Source organism: Danaus plexippus, chromosome 27 (assembly GCF_018135715.1).
Source record: "Danaus plexippus chromosome 27, MEX_DaPlex, whole genome shotgun sequence".
Lineage (NCBI taxonomy): Eukaryota > Metazoa > Arthropoda > Insecta > Lepidoptera > Nymphalidae > Danaus > Danaus plexippus.
The window spans coordinates 739,908-752,644 of record NC_083555.1 but is presented as its reverse complement, the minus strand read 5'-3'; the positions used below and the strand labels follow the sequence as shown (position 1 = coordinate 752,644).

The following is a 12,737-nucleotide window of genomic DNA, read 5'->3' as shown; positions in this document are numbered from 1 at the left end:
TCTATGTAATATATAATTAAAACCGTTTATGTAATAATTTTTCGTTTTAACTCAAATCTTAATCGTCTTTACATTGGTTGGAGTCAAACCACACACTCGGTTTAGGGTAATTTTTGTTTAAGACGCCGTTGTCAAGTTAAATTTAATTGAAATAGAATCGGGATAGCACTAATTTTTATTAATATGTTAAACACGCGCTTAAGCTGATTTTGGTTTTCGTTCAGATACAAACTAACTTCGTCCGCGTGAATTTCAGAATTCAGTATAGAGATAAATTATTAATGCGTGCCCACATAAAAAAAAATGGTACCAGCTAGCAGCGGCCCCTACATTGCATCTCATGTGACGTCATACAATAGTCAACTTTTTCCACGTTGTGTTTCCTTTAAAACTACACTGAGAGCTCGCACATAATTTTGATTTCTAAGTTACTTTCGCTGAAAGTTTTCGTCGAAATTCGGACTGTATATTGTATGTGAAAGAGTAATATTATTTATGCACACACTTTCATAAATTTTCTCAATTATACTAATTAGTACCTAATACTATATATGCCTGCATTGTTGTGTTTTTTACACTTACCACTGACAAATAGCTTATATTACACCAAGTGTTTATAAAAATGGTGATATGATAAACGTAGTGTATGAAATTTGCTTTGAGATTCTGTATTTTTAAATCTTTATATATAAGACTATGATTAATAGATTATATGAAGTCAACAGAACAGGAATGTCTTTATGTTAGACATTCCACACATTGAGGAATCTTCCCGGATTTACGTATTGTATGTGTGTGTGTGTGTGTCAGGTTTAATTATAAGATATTTTTTTATATAAAAAATATTGCATTGCTTTTCCATATATATTCTGAGTGTGTTAAATTAGAAGTCCATCAGTTCGAATATTATTAAAAAGGCATACAATATGTTCAACTCAAGTATTAATATATATTTATTCAATGACAGCAACAAATGTACATAGATTATGTCAAAATTAAAGGTATGAAACTATCCATGTAATGTTTTAAGTGTACTAAAATATTACTGAATTTTTATTGAAGTATTCTATTTAAAAGCACATTAATCGTTTGTTACTATTAATGTTTACTTTGTGTAGTTTTTCAGTGTTACTCTGTACATTAAAAATACATTTGCATCGATAACATCGTTAGCGGCTCTAATATAAATAAAATGACTCAATTCAATCATTATATTAGTTTCGATACGTGTTGTAATGACTGGGAATATAGTTAGTTTTAAAAATTAATGTTACGAAATATTAAACACGTTAAAACATTGAATATACTAATGTAACACCGGGTGTAATATTTAGTTAAAGTATAAAAAATAAATAACGATTTTAGCGTCTGTCCTTAGCGTTTGTTCCACGATTTTAACTCATTCCATGTACATATTATACATATGTACTAAGCTTTACAATGTTTTTTTCTCTATTCTTAAATTTTCATTTAATCTTAACACAGACATATTCCTTGCGGACGGTTTTGCACTAACTGTTGCTTTGTTTTCATTTTCTGGTGGGTTTTTATGATGCAATTCACATTCAAAGTGACATTCATTGCGGCATCAAATTGCATTCTAGTAAATTTAAATGTAAAACAATTGTCGACTGTTACAATGCCAGCCATTTCAGTTTAGCATAAATAAAAATAGCATAGCTATTTCGACATTGTTACATATATATTGAGTTATTTTAATGAACTTTATTCAACGACTCGAACTTAATGACGAACGTTCAAATATATGAACTACTAATAACTACATTCAATCTCATCCTCTCCATCCATCCATCCATCCATCCACCCATCCATCCATCCATCCATCCATCCATCCATCCATCCATCCATCCATCCATCCATCCATCCATCCATCCATACATCCATTCATCCATTCATCCATTAATTCATTCATCCATTAATTCATTAATTCATTCATCCATTAATTCATTAATTCATCCATCCATTCATCCATTCATTCATTCATACATTCACTCGTTTACTAATTCAATCATCAGTCGTTTTACACTAACCAGGGGCCTTATTTACAAAATGCACGTTCCTATTCCGTCTACCAGAACCCAGTTTTTACTTGTTTCACATAACAGTAGCTCTACATATTTTTTTGTCTCTTCTATTTATGTATTTTACAACGTATTTGCTTGTTGTTAAAGTTTATTTTTGTATGGAAATCCTTTTACGGCAGTTTCGGTTCCAAACTTGGAATTTTAATCGGACAACAGAGGTAAATGATTATACGAGATACTCAAGGTTGTTTTTTCTGCAATTTATAATTGAAAATACATTTTCTTTCATAACGTTTAGTATCGCAATGTTAACTACGATTAACAAGTGAAACAAGTTTTAATTGTTACATTATAATTATTACATTATGACATAGCGATTCATTAGTGCACGGGAATTCGACTTGTCGATGATTTGTTTTATAAAATAAAGAAATATATTAAAATAACTTTAATGATAACATTATATAGTATTTATAAAATATTACGTACAATCATTTTTGTTTGGTTTGGTACATCGAAATGGGGCCTTTCGCTGCCAATCAGATGGTAAGTTGGTGTCGTTGTTTATTTTAAATGTTTTTCCTGTAAACTCTCGTATGATGATATTTATCAAATTATAAGGCTGTGTCGTTATGTGAGTACTCTCTAGAAACATGTCTATATAAAGCGATTGTGTACTATGCTATTGTTTTCACATCATATGAATTAAATCTTAAATTTTAATTTCATTTAAGTAACATAAAACATTCGAGATGATTTTCTTTATGAAAAATTATAGTAGATTATAAAAAAATATTTATGAAGGGAAACTCGTGTTTTTGGTTCAATTTCAAGTAAAATAATCCAGTGACTTTTTATAAAATTTTCAGTTGTACAAGTTACACATCGGAAAATACATGGACCGTAAAATACTATTCATTTAAAACATCTGTGTCCCCAAGTGAACACGACTTATTATCATTTATTAGTTTCGGAAAATAAAACGATCCGTTTTAGTTTTTAAACATTATTAACACTTACAGAATATACTTCGAAACTATTCGAATTATCATATGGTAAAAGTAATTAAACGACATAATGTCAGTTTGTCTGTTAAATAAACTATCGAGTTCACAGTGTGGTCGCTGATGGGAAGAGTTGGAAATTTTAAATAGGTCTAAACTTAAACTTGCTGTTGTAAAGTATCAGATCTTTAGGAGCCAGCTCTGAACAAACTCTCGTTATATGACGCTTGTATACAATATAATATTCATGTAAAAATTTAACAATATATTTATAAAAAGATAAACGATATTAAACAAAGAAAAATCTTTCTAATTCCTGGTCAGTAATCGGCCTTGTATAAAGTATAATTTAATGTTTTTCATGTCTTAATATTTTTATTAAATATCTGATGAAACGTACAACTATTTCATATAAAATTCTTATTTTTTCTTTCTATTTTTAAAATGTGATTTCAATGCTCCGTTTTAATTTCCCTCACTTCATACCTAGTATGTTTAAAAGTTCGTGTGAAGCCTTAAGGTAAATCTATTGTGAAATCCTTTTTAACAGTATCAAAACAGAGACTACTTTAATGTCATTTGTTTAAAGTTGATATTCGCTCGCACATATACCAGGAAGAATATTTCAACAACAAAGGAAAATATACCTTAAGTCATATGGGATGGAGAATAGAATTGATTGAATGCCATTGCGAAGTCGGGTGAGAAATTCAAGTAAGGTATTGGAAGCGTCTTAAGGAAGCTTTTCTTTGAGATATTCCTATCTACAGTTTGAATATATTTACAACACTGCCAAAAAAATTGTTTTAATATTGACTTATATTAATTTATTGTAACGTATGCTCGTTATTACCTTTTGTTGTTTGTTTTTTTACGGATCAGCTGGATGAAAATGTTAGGCTACATTTACAAGGTTTTGTGTATGGATGGGTTGGCTGTTTTATTTTATAGTAATGAGTTGTGTGTGTTTTGTATGTAAATAAGGACATTTCTTTTACTTAATTCTGTCTCTTAAACGAGTTAACAGTTAAAATTTTTTAGATATATCTGAGGTACATTCGTGGGCTAATATTTACTGATTTTAAACACCAATTCGCTTATAGTTAACATTTATAATAATAACATATTATAATAGTTATAAATTGAAGAATGTTAATTATAATTGTACTAAATAATATAGAAATATTTACTTTACACTTCATGGAAGTATGTAAAACAAATACGAATATTTTAAATATTTGCTGAAAGCGAATTGTAAACATTGGGCATTTCTGCGGAAAAACACGACGAGCCGGAGATAACTTTATCGTGCAATGTGAGACTTACTGTTAGTATATACAGGACTTAATAATAAGTGTAAAAATTTATATATATATATATATATATATTTATCTAGTTAATAACAAAAAAGACACACATTTGAAAAAACTATCAAAATTATAAAAAATATATATCTATTGTGTTATATACATTTTGAGATCTAAGACTTTTGCTAGCATTTATTTAAATAAAACTAATATTTTTCGGATTCTACTACGCGTATTTAATTATTTTTATAAAACTACATACTCTCGACGTTTCGGTCTTTGGATCACACGTTGAAGTCAGTAGACATTTCAATATCGAATACAGCTGTTATCACAAGTTCGGATTGAGTTATTAAAAATATTCAATATAAAGTAAATTATTTAATTAATATTTACATCAGAATGCTCATATATCTTAGTTTTATTGTCTCAGCTTCGACGGAGTTCCGCAGCTCATCTCTCGCTCGCTCTGATGAATACACAGCATCTCATTACAGCTGTTTGTGTATCACCGGCCTTATTTTATTGTGCTTTATGTGATTACGCTTTGTATGCGCTTATGTTGTTACTACATTTTCTATATTCATATGTGTTTGTTTGTATGTCTCTTATAAATAAGATTCAATTATATTGTTACTTGCTTTCTAGTCACTACATAACTTTTCTTTCTGGAATTATTAACAATTTAATATTAATTCTATTCATTTTAAGTTTAAAATATTGAATTGAGAACTCAAGTATTTGCATAAAATTTCCCATAATGCGTGCCGTCAATTAGGACACGATTCGTGTGCCAATAAATTTGGCAGAACGGTGCATTTCAGTTCACAGGTTACATGTAACATGTGCAATGTACATACATACATACGACCCCGACGACCGCACACGTCTGTGTAAAATGACGTTGACATGTAGGTACTTGCCATCCAGCTATGTATATACAGACACCGTGTTGTCAGAATATATACATACATATATATATTTAAATGAAACTAATATTTTCGGTTTGCTATCGTACATCCGACCGATGTTGTCTAATAAGACGGAAAAGTAACCGCTTACTTGTCTGGTGGAGTATCCTGCCGCAGTGTTTGATGTCTTTTTTAGGTGATATTTTGACACATGTTGGTATGATGCCATGAACCCGGCGTCTCTTGAGGAAATTCAAGGATATAATCTAATATAATCATACTAATAGTTATCCGAAAATATTAGTTTCATTTAAATGAATACTCGCGAAGGTGTTAGATCTCATTACACATATAGCTACAATTAAAAGAAATTTCAGTTGAATTGAATTGTTTTAACCGAATGATTTGTAAATCAGACTGTCCCTCTCTTTTTTTTCTGTATGTTACTACCAACCGATCAGCTGATTTGTACCCATGGGGTCGTTAGTATCCTGTCAGCTGGTTCAGTTAGTTCTCTAACAAGTGCACTGATTTCACGCCGCCATTTTGATTTATCTGCCATGACACTGGCACGTTTAATTGCGACGGTAGATTTTGATATATAGCTCGGTGAATTTGTGAGTATTTATTAGCCATTTCTATGTAATTCCTGTATATATAGTTAGTTAGTTCGCGTCAGTTTTCTTGTAGTGATCGTCTATATCTGTGTGTGTATGTTTTGTTAATAATTTAGTTTATTTTTAACGTAGACGCCGTAGCTTCACCGCACTTCGTATGAGTCACGGTCGCACGGTGGGGTCGTAAATAAATTTAATACTTTATGCTGCAGCGTCTCATCGGCTTTTTATAACTTTGGGTTCACTTAAGGTTATTTGATTTCGCGTTAATAAATTCTAAATGTCACCCAAACGGCCTGTTAAATTGAGTGAATTTAAACGAGGATAAAACCTTAAACAATTTTGTAATTCGCTTGTTTATTCTCATCAGTGTCCAAATGTATGTTTCTTAATATAGCATGTCTATTTTTGAAATATCGAAGATAATTTTAGGATTTAACTCATTGTTTGTTTAAATTCCTGTTTGTTTGTAGTTATTTGTTTATTGATATATAACGATTAAAAATACTATTTTATAAGTTTTACTCCTTACTGTCAATGTCCCTCTGTCTGTTTTTAATTACATCATAATTAGGGAACTGAACAGTTTTTCATTTTTATCCTATTAATAGTATAAATGCGGAAGTTTGTGAGGTTGTATGTATATTTGTAGGGCCATATTCTTTGTACTACTAACACACATTATACATTTTGCGGAAAGTCAAACGGAAAGTATAAATAAAAACTTGTATTAATATACATATTAAGATGGGAAAATTACCTGGCCTGAGTTAATACTTTCAAATACTCTTGAAAATTAATCAAAAATAGAAATAAAATACTATATGTACGTAATTCCGTATACATAAAATTAATTTATTTTAAAAGGCCATCAGTTGTTCGTATCTATTAAAACAATAATCTTTAATCAAAAGTAAATATTAATTTGATTGTTACAGAGTAATGGCAACAATTACATGTCCGGCGAACCGCGTCGTAAGAGGGAGCTTCCAGCGCGACCCAATCACATTCTACTCTACACTATCATAAACCCAGCGTATCCTATTACTGTGGTAAGTTAAAAACTAATTAATGAGATATATATATATAGCTAAACAAAGTCACCAGCCGAGTGCAACCGAAAACAAGGTCAGCAGAATCTTTAAACGCTTCGAATATTAGTTTTCAGCATTCGTAATATATTTATACGAGTCAACAAATGCTTATTTAACAATGCAAATAAAACGTATTCTCTTAGTTTGACTCTCTGTACGTGATTTCAACAGCAATAAAACTTGTAACTGTGTTCAGTTCGAGTTAAAATGTTTTATTGGTCCTGTTAAGAGCTTTACTTGGAATTTATTAAGGAGAAGATTGAGTTTTGTACTCCTGGATCGCTTGTGACCACATCGTTGTATAATATCTATTAATAGTATTTTCTTTTCACGAGACTTGTTTTTGTTTTTCTTTTGGTATTGTTGATTAAAGTGTTATTGTTAAACTGATCTTTGATGTATGTATGTACGTAAATTGTATGCTGTAATTTGTAAAGTACAAGATTATTTATTAGTAGGACGACTTTAAATAAGGCATCTTAGAATTTTCATTAACTATTGAAACTTGAGCTTTTAAACTCCAATAAAAACTCAGAAGCAATCAATAATTTATGAACGAAATAGTGCACTTGGAAACAAAACTAATTAGTTGATCGACCGCCCTGACGCACTGGAAGTATTCTAAGTGGCTTAACTTTGAACAATACGGGTCCAGACTCGAGAGGAAGATGAAATAAACAGTCTTCTATTGGAAGTAGACACTTAGGAGTCGCACACTTTATTAGGACATATACATGATTTTATGTTACAATATTTTTGTCTTCATTAATGTACACCAAGTCTCCAACTGAATATCCGCATAAAATGTGAATTGAACCTTCTATTATCGTCTGTAAGATCAAAATCGTTCCACGATATATATTTGTTGTAAAAACTCCGTCACTAGTAAATAGCTATAAATGCCCTCATCACCTCCACAATGTGCCAGTGAGACTCAGCAAAATTTATAAGGGAAGGGAAAAAGAACAATCGTGAACCTGTTGAACGCTAAGTTCCTATGCGTAATTACACACGAAACGTTCTGTTTACTGAAAGAGAATTTGATTATATTTATTTTGTTCGTGAGGAATGAATCCTTGCTATAATGCTTATATATTTTATAAGTTGTGATGGTACCAGTTCCAGTGATGTTTCTATAAAAGTTTGATGTAAGACTGTTTCGATCTATTCCGTCGTACAAAAATTCTGTATAGAAGTTTGAAAAGCCACTGAATGAATGATAACATCAGGAAGTCAGCCGACAATGTGTGGAATCTTATTGGACGTTGTACTGCACTATAACTTCGTCAATGCCGATAAGTGATGAAAGTTGACTGTCTCGCTTTCGGTACAGCAGATCTTTGTATTTCATTCGGATTGTATTTTTTTTTCTGTTGTACTTGCGATTCTCATGCTGGTATTTTGATTTTTTTTGTTAGGTTAGAAATTTTGCGAAACTCTTTTAAAGTATACAGCATGTTCATAAAAATATCTATTCTTTATTTATTCTTATTTTACGCAAAAGAATAATTCTATAAGAAAATATTTATTTCCACTTTTTACTTATCCATAGTTAATAAATGGTTTTCCTTCTATAATTTTGTATAGTAAGCGTCCTGTTTCTGATTTCGTATAATAATTCAAACAAGGGCTTAATTAAGTCCTTTGAATCATTAAATTTAGTAAACACTATACAAAATCCAATTAATTGTTTCAAGAACGGACTAGGCAGTGCTTTACAACGTGACGCCGTTTCAAACCAGTCGCTTGTTGACTATTGTTAATATTGTTGTTATGAAAAATTTATCAAACAAATATTATTTTATACTTTAAAATTAATTCGTTTGATTTAAAAATTACCATAATATATACGAATGATTTTGTTTTTAGAGTAATCAGGATATTATAAAAATATTTCGTTTACCATCGTAGGCTAAATTATCATACGTTACTCATATTTCCAGTATTAAATGCATTACAAACAAAAAACATTCTATCGAGTTGTCGGTTTTTTTATATCAAAGATGGCAAACTACCAGACGGCCTACTTGATGGGAGGTAGTCACCGTCGCCCTTGGACTTCTGCAACATAAATGATGTTGCGGATGCGTTGCCGACCTTGATTGTAGGAAAGGGAGAGGAAAGGGGAGGAAAAGTGAAATTGCAACCGGCTCTCACTGATCGGACGAAAGGCAGCCATCAAAGACTACTTCACGGCGATCTTCTGTGAGAGGGAAGGTACCTCGCCGGTCCGGTCAGGCCATGTTCGAGCTGTACTAACTTGACCACAGCTAGTCTCTACCACTTTCATAATCTGATAGAGATGATATACACTCAGAATATGTGTATACTACATTTTTGTGAGTTAATATTGTTATGGGATGATTACATTTTATATATTTTTTTTTATGTCAAAATTTATTAGGTTCTACTACATACATGCGTCTTTCCCTCCCGTATAAAGAATGGTAATCCCAAAAATCGGAATTGAGTGTTGAGTTTGCAGAATTTTCTATGTGAATGATTTCTAATTTAATTTGAAGTTACGTATGAGTGTGAGCGAGCTGTGTTCAAAACTCTCTTAAACTGTCCTCGTGTCGCACAAGTTTCATTCAGAGATTACGAGTTTGCTTTGTGAACGTACGCTAATTCTCTCCAGTGCATTGTTCTCCCATCTTTTAAGATTCTTTTCTGGGAATGCCTTCGTTTTTCAACTCTTTATCGTTATAATAAATTTTTCACAACCATCCATTGTTTTGACAGCAAGTATATTGTTTTGAATGTGAAATTTAAAGTAACTTAAATTTCATCTGGTTTACGTGTACTTTAAGCTTCAAACGTAATCATATGAGTCTATTAATGTCTAATCTACAAAGGATCTGTCTGATACGTATAAGTTTTTTGTGTGTTCGTAACAATAAAATATTATTTAACATATCCGTGCGTGACAAACTTGTTGCTCGATGTTCGCTTGTTAAACTGTCGTCAAGTTCATGCGGGTTTGATTTACGATTCTTGAATTTTATTCTCAGTTTTGTCGGATATATGTTAGTGGTGGGGGTAAGTTCTGTGTGACAACATTGAAGGAAAACTTCTTATATTTACATCGTTGTAATGAAGACTTATGACAACGCTTAAATTATCCGCTAACTATCTGAACAGAAGCTGTAACGTAATTAAGTCGGTGTATTCAAATTTATAGCCTTATTGAGATACATCCATCGCTATTAACGCGACAACGAACTAAAGTTAACATACTAAAGTCAGGCTAAAGATTAAACAAACTTGCTCGTTTCCTTCATCGTAATATTGTCAACACATTTTCCTAACGACCGCTCTTGAATTTAGGACAATCTATTAAATACAGCCCCCGGAGATGTATCTTAATTCAAATGTTTATAGTAGTACGTTTCTTCATTGTTTTTTAATGATATCTTATTTCCTTTATTCTTAAGTCTTTGAGTTCAAATAAAAATTAATGTTATTTATCGTAATAATATTACTTCATTGGTAACATACGTGCAATTTTTTGAATATTAATTTAATATCGCCAGGGCAATACCGTTGTAAGGATAAAATATCGTAACTAGAGACGCTGCTGACTCCGCGGAACGAACACCTGGCTGTGTGAACCAGAAAATTCCTGATACCACACAAGAAATAGAAAGGCATTGCTATCCTAACATTGAAGCACTTTTGTATAGGTTATAAGTTTTAATTATGTAATATTTATTATAATAGTTTTCCTCGAACCTTTGGCAGACGTGAACCACACACAATATAACTCATTTGAAGGGATAGAAATAGTTATTTTAAAAGAAAGAAAATTGTTTCAAGTAATTTAAAGTCTAATCTTTATCAAGAAATGTTTATTACATATATATAGTTAAGTTATAGAACTGTTTTTCAACTATTCATTTGAATATTTAAGAAACTGGTTGCAGATATGTGACACGTACCCACTTGTGACTAAATAATCTGCTGTAGCGGTGAACGAATTTTTGGATTAAAATAGCATAAACTAGTATCATTTAACAACATTATTTTAGTACTCACTAGACACACATAAATGTAATAAAATACAACTAGTCCCTTGTGTTTTTTAATGTTGTGTGACACATTTTGTGTTTACGTACGTTGAATTTAAATGAGTTTCAGATTTATTTCATACGTCAGTTATGTAACTAATTTAGAACTTTGTTCAACGTCTGTCAGTAGTTTCGGATGTCAGCCGGAGCACACAGATAGTTTAACATTTTAGAAAACAACGATTGTTATTTAACTAAAATAAAACTTAGTAAACGTTCGTAGGATTTATTTTATTTATGTATCGTGTATATATATTTTATATATTTCTGTTTTATTATATGAGAAATTATGCTGAAATTTCTTATTTAATATATTAAGAATTGTTTGTTAGAGTTAATGTACGGCCCGTCAATAGATGTTCTGTTCTCACTTGACTGATGCATCGATTTGTCAACGTGAAAGTAATAATGATGTAGGGTGACTATAAAACATTTTTCCAACATCCATTTGAGAGGGATTCGTAGTCAGACTTGTTTGTTAAATATTCTGTTGTAAAATCAATCATAATAATGAATTCGTTTTCAATAAATGAAATTATTTCATACAAATCTGAACTAGAGAGTGATGATTAATGGAATCACAAAATAAATTTCTTATTAAAATCGGATTGTATCAAGCATGTTTGACAGCGAAGGACCGATGTTGGAATGATTCACTGCATGGCTACGATGAAAAGTCTTGTTCTAAACTGTTTAACTATATGTAGTAATATGCAGGGACGAAGGTTTTCAGCGACATAGTAACAAGGGCTATATACAATCTGAATGACATTTATAATTTTCACTTTTATTATAATCGTCCATGCATTTATTTACTTATCATTTTCTTTTTTGGAAACTCACCGCCTTTGAAAGAATATCTCATTAAATTTTTCAAAGTATGTTTACTGAAAAAAATCTTAAAAATGTATGTCTCATTAGGATTATGTAGGCCATATTTTTTGTAACTTAATCTAATTTTAAATGAAACTAGTATTAATCTAATTTTATTTCAATTTATATAAGAAAACATTTGTCATATATTTGATGCTCTTCCTACAGTTACTTAAGGAACTTGACGCTTTACGCTTATCATATTGCTCCTGCTATCCATCACAGATATACCATTTTTATTTTGAAAACCACTTCAATAAATATTCAAAAGATTGGTTCCGTCGGTACACGTGTATACACCACTTAGCGTAATGCGAATACTTCGCATTTCATAGAGGCAATACGTTGTTATTATCTACTTAAAATTTTGTAACTGTAATGGGTCTAACCTTGGAAGTCAACAACAAAGCTTTTACAAACCCCACTCTAAATGGAAGGGTCGCTAATCTATGCGTTATTCTGTTGTGATTTATTTGTAAGCTTGGCCATGGAATTGAACTGGCGAAGCGTAAGATATAACTTGTACCTTTTTTCATAATTTTTGTGATGCTTTGTGTGTTGATGTATTTTTTGAAAGGACTGATTTTTGAACACAATATGCAAAAGAGACTCGTTTAAACGGAAAAGCTGATGCAAAATAAGACATAAACGAAGAATAAGGAATCCGAAGAGGCTCATCAAAATATATGAAAACAATAAATTAGTATTGAATCGAATTTGTAATACAAATACGATAGACACTAAGTTGGAAGTTTGAGTGTTCTTGTTGTAAAATTGAGTCGGGGTTTGAGGCTGTTTAGCGTTCTTTTGTTTGACTTC

At 31.1% G+C, this 12,737-nt stretch overlaps 1 protein-coding gene across 4 annotated transcripts in view; it reads left to right on the top strand.

Annotated features, from left to right (window-relative positions):
* Positions 1–12,737, top strand: part of LOC116775591 (heterogeneous nuclear ribonucleoprotein L) — a 178,808-nt gene that overhangs the window by 35,604 nt on the left and 130,467 nt on the right. For all 4 annotated transcript variants that reach the window (XM_061525026.1, XM_061525024.1, XM_061525028.1 and 1 more), the window contains exon 2: positions 6,823–6,936. In XM_061525026.1, the coding sequence (XP_061381010.1) occupies positions 6,823–6,936 (114 nt within the window). The remainder of the gene's footprint in view (positions 1–6,822; positions 6,937–12,737) is intronic.